Below are 20,674 nucleotides of genomic sequence, written 5' to 3' on the forward strand. Positions count from 1 at the left end.
TTTAGTCTTTGATCAGACATTTTCACAGTGATTTTCTGTTCACCTTCAAGGGTGGCATAATTTTATGAATAACAGAATTTATTTTGCTACTTGAAGCCTTGAAGAGAAATGGTGTTCATTCCATATGGCCACTTGAAAGAAAATCCCATGCCTGTTTGTTCTTTAAGAAATAATATTTTTATTTATTAAATATTTTCTCCCAAAGAGGGACCCTAAAGATACACAATGGAGCTTACATTTAGTCTCAGAGGAAAAGCTAAAGTTAGTCTGTGCTTCTTCACATTTCTTCAAATAATGGTCACAGATGAACTTCATCATATATATGCCAAGTGGCACACATGAAATATTCTCACTTTTTGAAGTATTTTGCTTTCATTTAAATATTCTTAAATAAAAAATACTCACTTTTTCTTCCCAAAGTTTGTTGCATCACACAGGAAGTGAGTCCTTTTGATACAATTGGCCAGTGGCTTTTCTGCTATGACCTTTCAACTTTTATCAAAATTTATCAGTTGGGTTTTTTGTTATGTTTTTTTGGTCCTTGTTTTTAATGTTTAATGTTAATTTAATGTTTAATGTTGATTTATGCAGATAAAGCATAATCTTTCAGATATTTTGATTGCTTTGTAATGTTGGTCAAAACAAAATGCAATAGTAGTGTAAGCTGTGGTAGGAAAACTTGTCTGTGAGTACTCAATCACTGCATTTCACATCCCTGCCCAGGAAAACCAGGGGTCTTAATATATTCTGTATATTAAAAGTGCTCAGATTACATTAATGTGTGCTGGAACTATCTTTGGGCTTCTGTGGTAGTTGCCCACACCAGGACATGCCATCACTTTGCAAAATCTGGGTGTTGGGGGGTCTGGGTGACAGACTCTCCAGCAGCTGGTTAAAATCAGTGGCTGAACTTTCCTGACCTGGGGAGTAAGATCTGAGCCCCAGTGCAAATGTGAGAGACAGTGCTACTGGTGGCAACGACAGAACAGCAAAGAAATTGGAAAGGAATGTATAAATGCCAGTAAATTTAAGAACAAGGAGATAGCAAAAATATGCTATAGGTGAGTATATGCTAAAGGGACATGGAAAAAGAAGCTCAACTGAGCTTTATACTGCATAGCTACTAGGCATATACATATTTTTCTAATAATTTTAATTATGTTATGTTATTGTCTTTTATAGGTCTAAATACATTATGTTTTCAATAATTTTAAATTATATTTTATATGTGAAATGAAAATATTATTCTTCTGGTCAAATCCTCTGTAATTCAGTTGAGACAAACTGCTCCTGAAATTATACACGTCCTGTTAAGGAGAGGCTGTTGTAATTTCAGTGACTTTTAATGACTTTGAATATATTTTTTTAACAGTTCCCTCTGATGCTGACACTCAGGAGACAGTACAGTAATCTGAATAACTATTTCTCATGTTCTTATATAACACACACTGAATGCATTTTTCATGGTCATATGCTTATATATCTGAAGTATTTTGTTGTATTTCAGATGTTACACGACTTTAATAACAATGTGGTTAACATAAAACTATAGCAATGGTGTTTATTATGTTTATTATGAATATTTATGAATATTTATGAATATTTATGAAATAGAGCCTGTCAGGTTTGGGTTTGTGTGAGCCCTAACTGTGTCTCATGCCCTACAAGTGGCTCATCTCTATGAGTGACGTTGCATGGCATTCAGCTAAGGGATTTTATATATATAAATATAATATTTAGCATTGGTCTAAAACTTTTTCTGTGTTGGGCCTGGTGAATGTTTTGTCATTTGTCAATAACTTCAATAGAAGTGAGTCAAAATAACAATTTTTTTTTTCTCTGAAATACTTTTAAAGTAGCAAAAAAGTATAGAAGAGTTTCTTGATGCAAGGTATCCTGAAACTTGTCATTGAACTTGCTTGTTGTAAAAGGAATGGTTTTTTGTTTTTTCTCTCAGTGAGTGATATTTCTAGGTGGTTTTAAAACTAGAACTATGAAACCTCCCACAGAGCCCTGGATTTTGCATTAGCAAGCTAGTGAGCAAAATGTTTTTCCTCTGCTGAAAATGCAAGTAATTTAGATTACCATAAGGTACAATTAAATTTTTGCTGGAAATCATGAAGATCCCAAGGAGATACCTAGTCTGCAAGAGAACAGTTTTCTATTTTTTTTTTGACAGTGATGGATTTCATCACCCCCAATCAGTCTACAGCAGTGTACTGTGGAGATCAAATTGAAAGCTAAAATTCCTTTTATGTACTTATATATTGTAAATATGAGTGAAAATGGTGCATGTGTTCATTGATGCAATAGGAAAATATAGTTAACATACAGTTAGCAGATCCACAAAATTAAAAGTACCACATGAATTATTTAACTAACGGTGCGCTTTGCCCCAGAACCTGGTGTTTATTATTTTGAGTTTTAGCAGGAAACAGAAGCAGTACCAATTGGGGAAACATTTCTTGGCCAAGCTGAGAACAGTATGGCTTTCTCATTTCTAAGTGGGGAACCTGGTTCTTTGGTTTCTTTGTTCCTAGTTAAGACTACTCCCCAAGCTATTTTAGCTGGACATTTTACCTACTAATGGAGCCTGGGGAAGTGCAGTTGGCAGCTGTTCACGGGGTAATAATGAAACACACTGTTTAGCACTGCAAACCGCTGCTGTAAAGTGCGGGAAATATTTTATAGAGATCACGGTGAGCAGAGCAGGATCCGCTTTAGTGCGTGAGTGGGGAGCAACAGGAAGTTGTGTTTCAACTGAGAGTAACCAAGGCTGCTCTGCTTTTGCAGGTGAAGAAGCCGTGTCCAGAGTCCGATGGTTCAGAGCCGCAGAACCCCAGGTATGGCACCGGGGTGCCGACGCTGACTGGCTGTGGCGCTGTGGTGGAGGGCAAGGGCCAGCTGTGCTGTGGATCTGTAGCATCACATTTTGCAAAGAACGAGGGGTTGGATCAGTTGCAATGGCCCTCACTCTGGAAAATGTTTTTTTCTTGTGTCCCAGTCAAAGATGCAGCCTAGAGTCTGGGCTGTTGAGTTTAGATGGTGGCATAACACTGAATGGTGACATTCAATGAAAAAAGAATCCCAGCTATTAAATGGTGTAGGGAAATCTGTGTGATCAGATCTCACTTTCTTCAATTATCCCTTTTCTGCATACCTAAGTCTTGAAGTTTATTGAAAGTATAGTTTATTTCCAGTGTGGAAAATTAATCATTTATTTGGGAAAATTTGCCCTTACCAAAACTTCATTTTGTTTTCACATATGAAAAACATGCTGTGTTCATAAGCTGGAAAGAAGCCATGCATTCCTTTCCAGCACAGTCATTTCTAATTTCATGTACATGGGAAAAGGAAATGGATTTAACTTCCATGTTTTGCACATGTATGTATGTGTATGGATAATTTCGAGCAAGTGAACAAGTAGCTGTTTTGGATGCACATCTTCCTGGTGGTTAGTAAACTGGTGGATAGTTTTCTTCAATTTTTAGTGAGTGCTTTTTGTCTTTGTCTTGCTTCTGTGTAGAAGACTGTATCAGTGTCATAAAAACTCAGCAGCTTTCATTGTGAGGGGAGAGACACAAAATAAACCTGACGTTTCACTAACACAGTCACTAAAAACTCAGAAAAGTTAAATAATTCAAGGTTTGCCCCCTAAACCTGAGGACTTGTGCAATGACACCTCCTGGATGGATTATTTCAGCTCTGCCTGCAGGTCTGTAATTTGTGCTTTATCATTTGATTAAAAACTGATATTAGCTGATATTTTTGCTAACTTTGCTTCCTTACCTATATCTTAACTATATTCCTTAACTATTGCAGCAGGATCATCTCAGGGTTACCTGCAATATCCAAGGCCATTATAGTATCTGTGCCTTGAGCTGCACTGTGCACCATCTGAATTTCTTTGATTAACTCATGTCTGTTATTAATATGTCTTTTTATTTAGTTTGGTAAGAGCTGAAAAGGGAAGAGATAGTTCAATGTCCAAGTATGCTTTCAGTGTAGTTGGTAGCAGTTTTGACCTGGACTTCAGTGGAAACCTGCTTCAGTACTCATAACTTCTAAATGAAAAACTTATCTGCTGTGCTGCTGCTTTGGATTAAAATTTATTATAAAGGTCAAGTTCCTTCTGAGTATTTTGACACCATGGAGAATCCCAACTTAGCATAACACTCATATACAAGTATGTAGTTTTAAATGTCATGATTGCCCAAATGAGACTATTGTATGTCAAGCCTTTAAAAACTATGAATTCCAGTCTGATGTAATTTCATCAAAGTGTGATGAAAACAAACTGCAGCAAACCTGAGGACCCAGAATGTGATGTATTGTTACTATCTCTGCACATCAGGAAATTTCTTACAAGCTGTAGTTAAGTTCTTCATGGTGAGTCTGAGGAATAAGGTACTTTCTTTTCTCCTGAACGTGCAAGAGAACCCATGTTACAAATAGTCAGTCAGGTAGTTCCATTTTTTGAAGTGCATTTTCAAACAGAAACACTTTTCATTTTGAGCTCTGCAGCCTCAGTTGGAGGATATATCAGATGGAGTTGAAATTAGTGTTTCTGGCCTGAGCATACACAATGCTGCATATACAGCCTGAAGTGTGATTTTTTGGTTATGATATGACTTTTGGTCTTGGAGAGGAATCTCTGACAGGCCTCAGGATGGAGCGGCACTAGAGGGCTCTGTGTGGCACATCACACTTTAGAGCCTGGAGCAAGGTAATTCTTCTCTAAACAAGGCTTAAGTGAAAACACTGCACATAAAATGAAACATCAGCATAAAAATGAATGCTGGAGACACACAGCCTTACAGAATAGCTCCTGGCTTGGGACCTAAGGCCAATATCATTCATTTATTTAGCTAGCTTTATAGTCTGTTAGTTTTGGATTTGAAACTATTACAATAAATGCAGATGGAAAGTGTTTTTACAGTAGGGAAGTAATTAAATTGGGTGTGGGAACTTTGTCAGGAGAATTCTTGGAGTGACATGTGTGTATCAGCAGATTCTTTGTCTTGCTTGGCCTGGGTTTGTCTTTTAGAAAGAAACATTCAAGCTGCAGATGTGACTACTAAATTTTTTTAAGGGATGTACTAACCTATGCAGCATATCAAAAAATGCTTTTCAGAAGTGACCAGCTATACATGCAGTAAAAATCAACCCTGCCTGCATTTATTTAGAGAAAGTGGTTGTTGTCTTAACAGACAGGTAAATTGCACAAAGGGAGAGGGATCTTGTAGTTAAGAATTGAAGTTGTGGTGAATAGGCGAGTTGTAAACACAAAAGGAAACATATGACTCTTCAATGTCGCTTACAGACATTTTGATTCACAAACAACTTTGTCTTACAAAGCCTTTCAGAGTTTCGTGGGAGTCTTTTTTATCAAATCCCTATGAAGGAGTTGTGAATACTTCCTTTTATACCTTGGTAGTGTCATTATACCTTACAGTGGTTGTATTGTGGCTCTAGCAATATTATGTCATTCTTTCTTCATAATTCTGCAGTAAAAATCAAATTCACCCTGCAAGCCTGAATAGTTGTCCAGTCATGCAAAATGCTTTCTGGGGATGTTGGTGTGTGACACAGAGCTAGTGAATACTTTGAATTTACCAACTCTTCCACCACAAGGCTGGAGCAGGCAGGAGTAGCATGGTGGACAACTGTGACATGCTGGCCCTGTACCAAATTCACTGGCAAGGTTAGGGAGAGAAGTTCCTGTGTTCAGAGCCTACAAACATACATTGTTCTTAATTTTCTTATATGACAGGTAACTTTATAATGGTATCAATCCTGAGTGTGCTGAACAGCTCCTATGTGAAATTTAATGTCATACAAGAATTGCAGAAGTCTAGGGCAGTGCTTGAAAGTTAACTTGTTTGTGGTTATCAACGATCTTCATTTTTATTTAAATAATAGAATAGCTATTTTAATTGTAATAAGGAATAAATTTGGTGCCCCAAAACCTGTAAGCTACACTTAAAAACTTCATACTATGTGACCTGTGGAAATGTGGAATATGTGTGATTCTGAAGTGTGGTAAAACAATGAATATGAAGTTCGAGATTCCTTCTCACACTCAGCAAGAGCATGTTCTATTTGGCCACACATCCCAGGGGAGCATATTTCTTTGAGATAGCATTCTGTTTGATGAATGCATCTCTCCTACCCCCAAATCCTCCTTCTCATACCACCAGATCTGCCAGAGATTCCACTGTAAGACCAAAGCCATGTCAAGAACTGAGGTATGAGACCAAGTATTGGTTTTTCTGGAAATGGAATAGGGAGAAGAGAAATTAAATGAGGGAGAGGAAGTCACTGCAAATGGAAATTCAGCAGGGTCTTCAACTGCTTCCTCAAGCTTCACTGATTGTAGGAAAAAAATCATGGTTTTTTACCATCTGGAGAGGATGGAATACTGCAGCAGAATGAAGAGATTTTTCTGACAGTTTAAACACAATTTCTTTTTTTCCTGGAAGGATAAAGGAAAATGGCTAAATATTTCATGTACTTTCCCCCTTTAAACTATGATATTTATGTTTTGATGAAGCTATGTATAGGAAGAAAGGGAAAACTCGAAGGTTTTGATGAGTAGTTTTTTAAGTTAGGGATAAAAGCTGACAAAGCAGCTTAGGAATACTTAGGATACATAGTCTCAAAAATACATTACTTGTGTATTTGTAGAAGGGCAGTGGATCTTTGTATTAGCAAGTTCAAATGTAGAGCAAGAAGCCCTCCATTTTATTGTATGATTTTTACTACAAACCTGTGGATCCAATACTTCCAGTAATATCCATGTTTCCTGACTTTTCCTTTACATACTTTAAAAAAAAATCCTAAAAGCAAAGGAAAAGGAAATGAAACCAGTCTTAAGTAAATCCCCCCATTTAAAGCTTTATCAGATGCTGTAAGAAGAGTGTAAATCAGGGGCACTACAGTTACTGCATTGATACCAATTAGATGGGGTTCATCCGTATGTGTTACCAAGGTACCCAGTGACAGTCACTGATAAATATTGAATCCTATGCACAGATTAAGTTGCCAGATAAAGTGGTTATGCAAAAAAGCGCACAGGAATTTTTTTATGTGTTTAAAAGCCTCCAACATTTCAATTTAATATGGGTTTCAATGAGGTTCTTAGCATAGATTGCAGCTGTTCATCAGATGATTGCTGTTGTGTTCTTCAACACCCACACTTTTATGTGCATAAAGATTTAAAAGATAATGAATTCCTGTTTGTGTTTCATCTTAAAAGTCTCTCTTAAAACTTTTGAATGACAAGTAGGCTTTCACATTTTCTCACTAGTCTCATTTTGATATCTACTCATGGTTTTTCATTGCTTAAGATACAGAGTGCACATAAACATCCAGAGACAATGATTGTCATTAATGCATTCAGAAGTAAATAGATGGTGTTGAATGTCAGTGAGAGCTACCATGGTTTTCCCATTCACTTCACTTGACGAAAGTTTGCTTCCTCTGCAGTTTGGGTGCACTGTTGTGGATGCAATGTTCACTGTGTTCCCTGTATCTGAGTTATGCTAATACTGCATGTATGCACTACCAAACAGTGTTTCCACAACCATTCATACACTTAAAAAAATAAAAACAAAAGTAACATGTATCTTCTACATCTTATTCCAGACAACCAGATCATCATGTTTCATTCTGATCAGTTTCAACTAAAATACACCTGAGATTTCTTCCACCAACTAATTCCCTCAAAAAGACCTTAACAGTCTTATCTAAGACTGATCACAGTGACAGTTCATTCTTTCAGTCAGGCATCGGCTGGCCCATATTTACCAGACCTAACACTGAAACTCCTGAGCCCAAATCCAAGCTTTACAGGCATCTGACAGATTCTGTGATGAAGCTTTCATGCTTTTTCTATGAGTTTGAAAACAGTTGACCGTCTGCATACATGTTCCTAGTAGAGTGGGATCAGCAGCACCTTCCCATTTGTTTGCAGTTCAAGAGACAGCATTTTTGTTATATAGTAAAGAGGTGCCTGCAATTGAGCTGCTGAGCAAGAAAAGCCAGCAATAGCTGTGGAAATTGTGATTAAAGTTTCAGCAGTTATAACAGAAAAAAAAACCAGTATTGGTTGTGCAGTAAAAATGAGCAAACCAGTCTACCTGGCTTTCATATTTGTTTAAACACATTAGGCTCCCTAACTTTCTTCACATCCGTGTCTTAGAAGCTTTTTAGAAGGTAAGGGTTTATTGTCTTGTGAACCACATGTAACTTACCTTGACCAGAGGGTAATGCCTTTCTGAGTCAGAAGTGTAGCTCCACTGTATCCCATACTGAATAATCTGTAGATCACAGTGACATGACAAATGGGCTTAATTTGAGGAAATGAGTTACTGAGAAGACTCTGATTTAGACTTTGGAGGTGAGATTCCTCTCATCCTGAAGTAGACCGGTAAGGTAGGCACTTTTGATATGCCATTTATTTGAACTTCTTTCCATTGACATCTTACTGTATCCCTCTTCTCCCAGGAAACCATGCAGACTCCACCAGCAATCACCTGTTGCTCTGCTGATTTATTGTAAGACCAACTAGATACACAATATGACCAAAGGAAATGAAAGCATTTCTTTGAATTTTACAGATTCAGCATTTCTGCAAAACTGGGCAATTCCAGAAGGGAATACCTGCAAAAATAAGATTAATCTTCAGCCAGGAATAAAGAATTTTGACTGGTTTCTGGTATTTCTTTGGCTTGGGGCACACTATAAGGAGGAACAGACACAGCAAAACAAATTTTATGTGAAAAGACAGGATAATTAAATTGAAAGATTGTCACAAATAATTTTGGGGACTGGAAGAAAAACTAGTCCACAAGAGGGATGGTATATGCCAGATTATAGCATTCATGTCAATGAGGCCACTACAGTTACAAGCACGTCACCTAAAAGAAATATTTGGCAGGATCAAGCCCAAACTACTCAGTCAAGACAGTGACTGGCAAAAAACATGCAATAATTTTCCAATTTTAAAATAACTACATTGTGGAATAAGATTTCTCATAAAGACTACATTCTGGGACACACAGACTTAGCTTACAGAGAATGTTTTATACAAATCTGGTACTTATTAAAGTTTTGATGCACTCATTTAGTCTGCATGCCACTTAGGCAGTTGGAATCAATCAAAGTGACATGGTTGGGAGATGATTCTTCTCATACGTGTAACTGAGAGATACACAGCAACCATGACAGTTGCACTACAGTTCCTACAAGGAGTAGTGCCTTGTTGTGTGAATTTTATTTTCAGACATGTAGTTTTCAGGCAACAGAAGTCTCTCCTTTTTTTAGATCAGTCTGTGTGGTATCTCTCTGCCTTCTGAGCACTGATGTTCTCACTCTTTACTTTAGAAATTCAGTCTTCTCATTACCCAAGGCCTACTGAAGCTGGTCACTGTCTGCCCATCAGTTTTTGTTGGCCCTGGATCCAGCCCCCAAAGAGTTCTAAAAATATATATGATATGTTTACAGAAATTACAATAATCTATTTAGAGTGCAAATACGTGGTAACTGATGACATCACAGGGAAGTATTTTAATGGTTTATATTAACAGATCCCTGTGGCTTATAACAATAAAAGCAATTTATTTTTTATATTTCATGTCTGTTAAAAATTCCTGGGGTTTTTTGTTAATATTGGGCATAACATATTTTCTGTGATATCAATAATAATTTATCCCTGTGATCCCAAGCCAGATCATGTCACTGTTAAGACTTCCATTAACCTGAGTCAAGGATGGGTCAGACTTTGGAGTGAATGAAAGCAATAAAACCTAAGGGGTTTTTTATCACCACATTGAAAAAAATTTTATAAACAAGACATATTAGAGGAAGTGTTAGTGGAAGTGATCTGAATGTTTTGGAGATCAAAATGCCTTGTGATTTTTGAGTTTGCTAAAGAGAGCAGGATTTCTGGATTAATGTGTCCATCAAACTTTTATAATTGTTGAATCTGCAGGAGTATCTTAGATAGGGTAAATACTGGTTTTGGGTGAAAGAAGATAACCTAGGATTACACCTACAAATGTTTTTGCTTAATCCAGTAGTCTCTTAGAGCCTTATCCTAAAATTTTAACTGTATTTTGAGCCATAAAATAACAGTGTTTATTCTTACGTGTGCAGCACATGCAGTCACAATGAGAAGGAGCTCTGTTTCTTTCTCCTGTGGTCTATTTTTTGCTCTGTCATATCACATTACAGCAGTACACAGGAGAACTAATTCAGACTCTGTTCCAGCTTCTTTGACCTCTTGTATACTCTAAATATATTTTACCATTGGTGAGCCTGAATAGTAAAAGTATTTGATTCCACCTACTTTGCACTTCAAATATAGCTGAAAAAATTCTGAGAAGAATGTAGACAATAAAAATAAAATGTCCATTGAAATCCAGATCGCCTGTTGTGAGATTGGTTTGCTTTCTACATGAATCACATTTTTACTCAAGTATTTTTAAGTGTAATTTCTTGGCTAGATGTTTCACATTTTAAATGTTGTCAGTCAGTCCTATGTACTCAGTGAGCATTTAACTAACACCCTGCAGTTATTATGCTGTGCTCATATTTAACATACCAGAATTCACCTCTTTACCGTCCTACTAGACCCTGAACAGTCATTAGGGAAAAAATAAGTAGGAAATAAAAATAGAATTGTCATGGTTTATGCCTGACTAGCAACCAAGCACCCTGCAACTTCACCCTCCACACACCCACCCCAGTGGAATGGGGAAAAGAATTAAAAGTAAAACTTGTAGCTTGAGATAAAACTGTGTAATAATTGAAACAAAGTAAAATATCTAATCATAGTAAACAATAATAATAATGATGATAATTTAAAAAATGTACAAACAAGTGAGGCACAATAGAGTTCCTCACTGTTTGCTGAGTAATGCCAGACCCCATCCCAGCACCCAGATAGTCCTGGGTAACTCCTCTGGTTCATAAGATGGGCATGATAGTCCATGGTGTGGAATATCCCTTTGGCCCATTCAGGTCACCTGTCCCACCTATGCTCCCTCCCAGCCTTTTTTGTGTACTTTCTCACTGGCAGGGCATGAGACACAAAAGGAAAACGTCCCTAACTCAGGATAAACACGACTTGCCAAAACCAGAACATTCTCATGCTGAATCCAAAACAGTGCTGCTGCAGCTACTGAGAAAAAATTAACTCTGTCACAGCTAAGGACAGGAATGAACAAAAAAAAAAAATCCAGATAAAAAGATACCACATACAAATAAGGTGATTGAGACCACAGGTAAATAAGGTAATTGCAAGTTTGCTTTCTTTTATTCTACCACCTGCATCTTCCACACATTCCACAAATGCGTGTTAAGCCTGCTGTAATATTTTAGGCTTTACCTCCCCTCCTTATGTTAAGACAGCCTTATCAGAGAGCAGTTCTGTAACTCAGCTCCCTGCAAGCACCAGTCAGTGTTGTTCTCCTCTGGGGACAGAAGTCAGAGGATCCAGATGACGAGGAGGGAAAGAGGCTCCTCCAAAAGCAGCATCTGGCTCTTTGGCAGATTTGTCAAGCACTTCTGCTAATGGGTTTGGATTTGCCCAGGGGTCTTTTATGTGGTTACGTTGCAGATGGTCTGTCTGTTCTATCTTCTCCTTTTGAACACTTTTATTAAAAAAACCTCCAAACTGATAAGGTTCTTTATGGGTCTCACAAGAGGCCTGTGCAGGCTCCTTTCTGTTAGTCTGCGCAAAGCTTTCCATACATCCAAACGTGTGTCTTGAGTTTTGTTGGCAATTCTGTACTTAGTTCTCCAGTTTAGCTGCCAAGTGATATAGTTTACTGTGATCTGAGTTTGTATTATTGTCAAATTTCTTTGGGAATTTCTTAATGTCATTTGTAGAGCAGAAGTAACTTTACCTCCCCTTGAAACATGAAATATACTTGCCTTCCACTAGCCATCCACCTTTGAAAACATAAGTTTAAATCTGGTTTTGGTTAAACGTGAAAATTAGCATGATGGTCTCAATCTAATTCATAGGGGATTTGTGTTTGCCATTTAAGAGAGGCCCAGGACTGAAGCAGCAAGTCTGTGGGAAGGTATGTTTGGCAGAGCTATGGGGAAAGGCATATGCAGTGCCCAAATAAATAAAGCAATTCCACAGATCAACTTTTTAACAGAATTATTTATTGTGTGGCGCGAGTGCAGAAGAGGGCAGAGAGGGGGAACATCCTGTTTGGTGAATTCCGTTTAAGTTCTGTTTCAATTTACAACTAAATCTCTGTCACTTTAATTTTTAAGGGGTTTGGGATTTTATTTGCTTTTCAGTGTAGAAGTAATTGGCAGGTGACTAGACATAAGATCATGTTTTATTCCTATGTTATTTCAGGCTTATGACTTATTTTCCTTCTAATTATGTAGATTAAATTAAATAGAAAATAAACCCCCGTGCTCTCAAAGATGTAGTGCTTTTCATGACTTTCTCAAAATAGTACCAGAGAAGCACATTCATCCCACTTAGCATTTCATTATTATACCATGTTTCCCAACATGGTATAATATTTTAACATTTGCTGAGAAACAACAATAAATGTATTATAAAAAGCAATCATCTTGCAAACATCTCGCACCCTGACCTGAATCACAAACCAGGTTTTTGGGGAACCAGCGGGGAACCTGTGCTAAATGCAGTCAAGTTGCAGTCTGGCATCTGCAGTATGGACGTGGGTGGACATAAAAACCAACAGCGCTGTAGAGTTTGTTTCCTGCTACCTTGTTTTTCCCTCAGTACTTGGACAGAAGTGGATATTTAATGATTTTAAAAGGCTAAGCATTATGTCAGAAGTCTTGGTGAGATCCAACCATGTGGTGTAAGCGATGTTTTGAACAGAGAGAGCTATAAAGAAGGGTGACCAGCAGAGAGGCTGGTTCCCAGGGCTGCTGTGTGTGTGCTGGGCAGTGGGAGCTGGAGTGGTGCTCCCCTCCTGTGGCCCTGGCCAGGCAGGCAGGTATGCCCTGGCCTGGGGACTGGGTTATCAGCATGCAGGCTGAGCTGGAAATGGAGGTGTTACAGATTTGCAGCTGCTACCTGCCCCTTCTTGTGGCCTAAGGGGATAATTCAGGGGAGGGGAACTGTGCCCCAGAGTTCTCAGTGACACATATTTATTAACTCTTAGAAAAATCACCTACTTCACCCCAAATGAAAAAGGTGTGTATGCTTTCAGTTTCAAATTATAAAATAACTTGGGGAAATCAAACAGCAAAGCAAAATGAAGTGTACCCATTTTGTATCAGTTTTAAAGAACAGTCAGCATCAGTGCATTTATCAGAGCATCACTCTCTCTTGCTCAGAATAATGGAATTTGCTTTGAGTGTTAATTGGTTATGCAAAGTTCTTTTAGATTCTTCCAGGCAATGAGGTCATCCTTGGCAAAATGACAAGGGATGTGTGCAGCACACCTAGTGTACCTTGCCATCCAGAATGGCTGTGCCCAGCTACACCTTCCAGTGATCAGATGCTGAAGCAGTTCAGGCATCAGGCAGTCAGCAAGTTGCATGTATTGGCTTTATAGTCTAAACCAAACTCATTGTTGGGACTGCGATTAGAGAACAGAAATAATTGCTTTTGACACAAACTGCTTTGGAGCCAAACATAATGTGCTCCACATGAGGTAAACTACAGAATATTTGTCTTGGGAGCCAAGATTCAGATCAGGTTTAACTTATAAGGGGAACTTTGCTGTTAAAAGTGAGATGTGTTAATGTTTCCCACGTTAAGACTGCTTGCCAGTAACTCCCTGTATATTGTATTTACCAAGAGAACTTTCAGAATGTTTGCATTAAAATATGAATAGAGCATGAAAACTACAAGTTTTTGGCAACTCCTGTATTCTGCCTAGGCTGTCATCATAGCTCTGGAAGCTGATGAAGTTCTTGCAAAGCCTCTGTACTAGTGGCTAAAGAAATTACATTGAAATGAGGTATGATCACTCTTAATACAGCACACCTGAAAGAACTTATTTTGCTTTGGACATTCCCTGGTGAAGAAGAACCATGTTACAATAACTAGTTTGAAATATAACAGACATCTCAGTTTAGGGTGAGTCAGACACAACCCACCCATTGCTCTTTTTTTTATGAAAATATGAGTTCACACTTACATCATGCTGTCCAGGCTCCACTAAAGCCAACAACAAAATTCCCAGCCCTTCATCCCTGATTTCCCAATTTTATATTTGCTTAAATATTGTCTGACATGAATACAGTTGACATTATTATATTTAAATTCATAATATTATCACTGCAGTAAGCAGTGTCATTTTGAAGGCTTTGTTTTACAATGGACAGATTAGCAGCAAGCTAGTAATTAGCAGAGCTGATCATCTCCACATTCCTCTGTATATATGAGAAACAGTCTTTGTTGCTCAAATCAGACTCAAACCTTTGTGAGATCCTTCAGTCGTTGGGTTTGTTACCTGTTTGTTAAGTCCAGCCAAGTCGCCTCTCAGAGATGTAGAAGGAACTCTGAAATTTCCAGCAGATTTTTCCAATGATGCTCTGAGCAGTTGTTCTGCAGAAGTGGTGGCAAGAGGGGAAGGCCATAGGCTCGCTGTTTGCATCTCCACAGCCATCTCCACAGAAGTGTTTGTTATTTGTTTATGATATAGCACATCAAGTTGTCAGAACCACAGCATTTGCAAGTGCCCATCACATCTGGAAGAGATCAGAAGCTGCTGGGGGAACTACTCTTTGAAAATGTGGCCCTGTGATCCAAAGACTTGCAATTAGATCTTATGTATCTGTAAACTGGTAGTTTATATTTCATGTAAGTTGGATACTTGACAGCTCCCCGTGGAACTGTGGTGTCATTATCACTTTTGATTTACTCTAAATGCTCACATAAGGCCTTCAAAACCTGCTTTAGTGTTTTGTTTTGTTAATTTGGGATTTTTGTTTGGTTTTGTTTGTTTGTTTGTTTTTGTTAAGTAGCAGGTGTCTGTGTACTTCATGTGTTTTCAGTTCACATGTCCAGGCTTAGGATGGGCCCGTCTCTATGTGGAGTAAAAATTGAGTACCCAGCCCCTATTTCTTCTATTCTGTCAGCCCCTGGTCCCTGACACTTACTGGTTTAGATGTTCTCTCCCTGTCTCCTGGAGTGGTTTTCTCCAACCAGCTGCCTTTTTCCTTAAGAAGGGAATTATGTTTTCAGACACCACATGACCTCTTTCCAGATGCTTCCTCCAGTGACTGGAGTGGAAACCCTGAGCTAAAATTGCATTCCATCAAAACTGTTGCTGTCACATTAGGATAGCCCAGAAAAGAGATCTCAAAGGCTGGGATCCAGCTGGCCAGAAGGTATTGTTCTACATAGCTTTGCCTTTTGTGTGTGCATCAGTCTATTGTATCAGAATGGAACAGTTCCCCATATAAAACTATCATTTGCTTTCATCAACTCAAACCAATTTTAAGCTCCAGAATGGAGAGATGATGTGTAAGGGGAGGATATGGAAAAAAAAGTGCCTCCCTTTACTTTCCTTTTCAGTGTCAGCCTGCCTCTTTCCCTACTCTGAATCTGTTTTTTGTAATTGAAAAATCTCCTGAGCATAGAGCAGGTGAGCTGGAAGTTTATGCTGAGGTAAAGAACTTAGTATGTTCCACTTCCACTGATTTGTCTTGATTTTTATTTATTTTAATCCTTGTTGGCTTTGGACAAGTCGGCTACATGTCCAACAGGAGAATCCAGAAATGGCTCCTAGGTATTCCATGTTTTATCCAAAAGTGTGGAAATCCAAATTAATTTTACATTGTCTTTTAATTGTGACAGGGAAATGACATTCATTCCCAATAAAAGTCAGAAAGCAGTGAAAAATTATTGTAATGTGGATTTGTGGCCAACTGAACTGCACTAGAATACACAGTTTTCTGTGGCTTTCTGGAAACCACATTAAATGACATTAAACTGAAATCAAATGTCTCAGTCAATCAGAAGCAAGAGAAACCATGCAGTAACTGACTTCTAAGCAAATAATAGTTTTCAGCAATTATATAGCACAACAATCCAAGCTGTCTAAATTCATTGGTGTGTTTAATCATCATAAGAGCAAAACTTAACTTCCCACTTTGAGGCACAAGAAGAACATTCCAGTTTTTCTTTTCTGACAAAAATAAACTTGAATTTTTAAGCAATTATCTTTCACAGTATTTAGTCATATATTCTCACTAGAGTCACAAAGAACAAATACATATATCCTTTTCAGTAAAAAAATTAGTATCAGTTTATTACTAAAGTAATAGCCATATACTAGATCAACAAAAGCTTCAGCCTTTGGCAGTTGTTCTTGCATTGAGAAAAGAGGGAACATAGATTTAATAGAAACAAAAAATATCTGACACCTAATTGTTAGGAAGCACAGAGAAGCTCAAGGTGGCACGGGGTCAAAAAAGGGAGGGTGATAGCTGAAGCTTAACCGAGGAAATGGGAATGGGGGGTGGGGAAGAAGCTGCAGTGCTGTTAAAAGAAATCCCTTTTTCTCTTGCTGGGAATGGTGTAAGGGGGCAAACTACAATGCCAGCCTTTGTCACCAAACCTGCTCGCCCACTTCTCAGCTGAGCCCTCTGCATCAAGTGCATCCCAGGCACTGACACAGCCTGCCTGTCAGACAGCTCCTGTAAAGAAATACTGTTTGCATGAGGGTTTTTTTCCCCTGGAATTAGGCTTGAATAGCCAAGTGAAGAACAATAGGCAGGAAAGCAAAACTGAGATACAATCTCAACTTGTGCCCCTTTATGCCCCAAAAGAATTATCTAAGGGGTTTCATCCTCTGTAAGACAAGCAGTTTATTTGAGATCAAAAAACTATTAAACAAATTCAGGCAGTTTTGAATTTTCTTCAAATTATTGTTCCTTTGTACTTGAAGGATCCTCTCCACAGTGCAGTTACTGCAATATCTGGGTATGGGGTTTTTTCCTGTGAGCTTGAACTCACATGTTGGGAAGTTGCATGGTGATATTCAAGCTTGTAATGAGTACTCCATAGGGAGTCTAGTACAGTTCTTACTTTATACTTAGAGTTTTGCAAAGCTCAATCTTCTGATATTTTTATTTTTTTATTACCTATGTAATTACCTTCCTTAACATTGAAGAAAAACGTGGTTGTTTAAATTCTTTGCTTCACTAAGGTTCCCTCACTTTGATACCCTTTGTCTGACATTGGTTGCAGATTGATGGAAGCATTTTTATTCTTTGAATATCAGTGTGGCTTTGCCTCTTTCCATTACTTTTTTAATATGAATGTTGACACTTTACTTACACACACATAAGAAACAGAAATTATACAGCTATAATCCACCTCCTATCCCCAAATGATTTCAAAATGTTTAGCACTTATTTTCTGTATTGCTAAAAAAAAAGAAATAAAATGAAACCCTGAGGAGCATTTGCCGGTTTTATCAATATGACATGACATTATTTTACTGCTTCTTAGCACAGTACTGCTTTACAAGTTAAGAGAGGAGGCCTCAAGTAGAGCGGGAAGGAGGTCCAGTACTATTATTTGTTTTTAAATCTGGCAAGCTTCCAGAACTTGTGTGTTGGAGGAGCAGCTTTTGCGATATTGTGCCTAGAATAGCAAAAGTTCTGCTGTGTTGGCCATCTACTAAGCTTAAGAAGGTCTGTAAGTGGGCTTGATGAGTTGGGAAAAACAAGAGGGGCAGTTGTCTCACTGGACCAAATTTATCTCGTTGGTTGTGCTTTTCCTTCTTTACCTTTTGCATGACAAAAAAAAAAAAAAGACAAAGGCTGCCATAAACAGTGTAAAAGCACCTGGAAAAGAAAATATTATCTTGTACTTTGGGGTTGATTGGAAGTGTTACTCATTTGAGGAGTTTATTTTGGCTGTGTGTTTTGTTGCATTATTGGTGGTGATCTTCTATGGAAAGGTGTTGGGAAGTTTTTTGTTGTGTATACACTTAAATACAATTTTTTGTGTATACTGAGCACCAAAGAATTATTATAAGATTGGATGTATTTCTGTGTTAGTGTACATGAATTTGTATACAACTGTATTTTCCCTGGAAACCTGTCCATCATCCAGACTCTCTCTCTCTTCACCCTCTTCCTTACTGCCCACTGTAGCCTTTGAAGGGTTGGTGTAACTTCTTTTTAATTGCATTATTTACAGTTCTTGTAGGTGCAAGTAATCATGAAAAATACATGGTCTAACTATGAATGTAATTTAAAGAAAAAATCACCAGGAAAAAAGCTTCTTAATTGTGGTGTTATCTAAATTACTGATTGTTTTAAACTTTGTTGCAGATTTTATGTAGATTGGGCAAATGAAATGTGTGTATGTGCATCCATTTTGATTGTTTTTGTCAGAATAAAGGCTTATATAAACTAGTTCAGATTGAAGGGGAGGTGAGCTCACTTGTCCTGCTCGGAATATGGCTGAAAGATCTGCCTAAAAAAAATTATGCTGGAAATGGAAAAAAAAATTAATCTACTTGTCTTCAAAACAGTGCAGTTAGTCTGAGATCTGAGCTGATACCAGTAGGAAACAAATATAGCCGAGTTTGAACGGTTCCAATTTTCCTATTGCACTAAAAGTTAATTTGAAATAAAGGGAAAAGTCTCTGTTTGCCTCATTTCAGAACCTCCGGGGTAGCTGATGACTCCAGGTTTCTGTGAGAAAGTATGGAATCTTTAAGAATTGGTATCACAACAGGAGGGATACTAGAAAAACGGGGGGGGAAACTAACCCAACAGTAATAGTAATAGTAATAGTAATAGTAATAGTAATAGTAATAGTAATAGTAATAGTAATAGTAATAGTAATAGCAGAAGTAACAATATGCATTTTTGCCTCAGTGAAGTTTAGTGAGAATTTGCTAAAGAAATGTATGTGGTGAATTTCCTGTCAAAGAATTCTAAATACTTTAAAAATTTTTGTTATGATTATTTACAAACTAAATTAAATTATTCAATTTCCAATAGCCTCCATCTAGTCCTTCTTTCAGTTCTCCTGCAATTTGAATTTGCTTCAAATTCTACAGAAAGGAATTGGTATTTGTAAAATGTCCTGGTAAGTCTAGAATTTGAAGTATTTAGTTTTCATGTTAGAATATTTATTCTTTTATAAATCTTTGATAAATCATTTCATGCTTTCGATCTTGTTGGTAAAAAAGTTTGAACTGGATTAGGAAGCAAAAAGTTTACATTTTAGAACATCTCTTTCAGTAAAAAATATAAATATGTTCTTCTAGAATTAATAACTAATCAGTGGAGTTGCAAGCTTTAGAAGGACCCACCTCTTAGTCCACGTTAATAATACTTAAACTAGAAATGCAGGTGAATAACACAGTTATAGCAACTCAGATTTTCTGAAAATACATTTTATGTCTGCTGAAGAAAAGCAGTGAAATGAATATGTGATTGTAATGAAGGGTGGGGGAGGGAAAGACGAATTTTAAAAACAACTGTAGAAGCAAGGCTTGAGCTTTTTACCTTTAAAACAACACAAGTGAAAGCTACACAGAAATAGAGAGATGCAGTTGTCAAATGGGGCAATCATAATTAGTCCTACTTACACCTTCCTGTGCAAGGTTGGGTTATGGTGCTGGGCTGCGCGCTCTGGGGGTCTGGGGTAGGGCACAAGTTCTGTTCATCCAGACTTGTAAAGATGGGACAGAAGAGGGTGGAATTTATCTCTTTGGATGCTCTTCCTTAATCCACTTCTGAGCATAGGCTAACCCTTGAAAAGATGTAACTTCAAGCTGGGGAACAGAATATGTCTAATAGGGAAGGCTCAGAATCCCCACACAGACATATTTTTGATTCAAACCTTCTTCATTTGGGTAGGGTTGGAGTAGGTCCACAAGTTGGAGTTAAAGACCACTGAGATCTGGGAGACTGTTCTGTGAAATGAGATGTTTTAGAGAGTTTTCCAGTAAGCCTCTGAAATGATCCACTAAGCATGTGCAAATACCAGCTTTCAAGGACTTTAAGCACAGCCCAAACAGAATAAAAGACAAATCTGTCTTGCCAGGTTCCAGGTTTTTGCTGAGAAGCTGGGAATAGTGCAAACCTTCCTCAAACAGTCGAGATAATTAAAACGTCTTCTTATCAAGCAATCCATTTCCTGACAAAGTGCATCTTTTTATGCAATGTAGAATTTTATTTATTCTAAAATAAAGTTGAGACATTGCAGGAGGGGGAAAACTAAAGCTCATTTATGTTCCTGGCAGAGAAACAAAATATGTAAAATAAAAATGTACAGTGTGTGTTTTAAGCACCTTTAACAATAAACTTTATTCCACCTAAATTGGAACATACTGCATTTACTAGAAAGCAGTCTTTAATAAATAGCTGTATAAACCTAGAAGTATTAATTACTCCTTCAGAGATTCCTTTTAACCTTTTTTTTAGTGCAGGAAAGCACATACTGAACCTGAACCTGCTTCTGATTAAGTCAGTGAAAGCAGGACTGATAAACATTTAGTTTGACAAAATTAATTCAAGATGTTGGAATTATTTTGTCCATTTTACAAAGCATTTTTCCTGAATCCTCTATTCACTGGAAGATAAGTCTTTTACATCTCTCTGAGAATTTTTTAGGCTAAAGGTAAACTAAATGTATCCAGAAAGGTAAATTGAATTAGATGTGTTACACAGAAGGTAACACGTG

General features: G+C 37.6%; 1 protein-coding gene across 8 annotated transcripts in view; it reads left to right on the forward strand.

Annotated features, from left to right (window-relative positions):
• EYA4 (EYA transcriptional coactivator and phosphatase 4) overlaps positions 1-20,674 on the forward strand; it is a 143,045-nt gene that overhangs the window by 71,263 nt on the left and 51,108 nt on the right. For all 8 annotated transcript variants that reach the window (XM_063390044.1, XM_063390043.1, XM_063390042.1 and 5 more), the window contains exon 3: positions 2,794-2,843. In XM_063390044.1, the coding sequence (XP_063246114.1) occupies positions 2,794-2,843 (50 nt within the window). The remainder of the gene's footprint in view (positions 1-2,793; positions 2,844-20,674) is intronic.

This window comes from Prinia subflava, chromosome 2 (genome assembly GCF_021018805.1).
Source record: "Prinia subflava isolate CZ2003 ecotype Zambia chromosome 2, Cam_Psub_1.2, whole genome shotgun sequence".
In the NCBI taxonomy this organism is placed as follows: domain Eukaryota; kingdom Metazoa; phylum Chordata; class Aves; order Passeriformes; family Cisticolidae; genus Prinia; species Prinia subflava.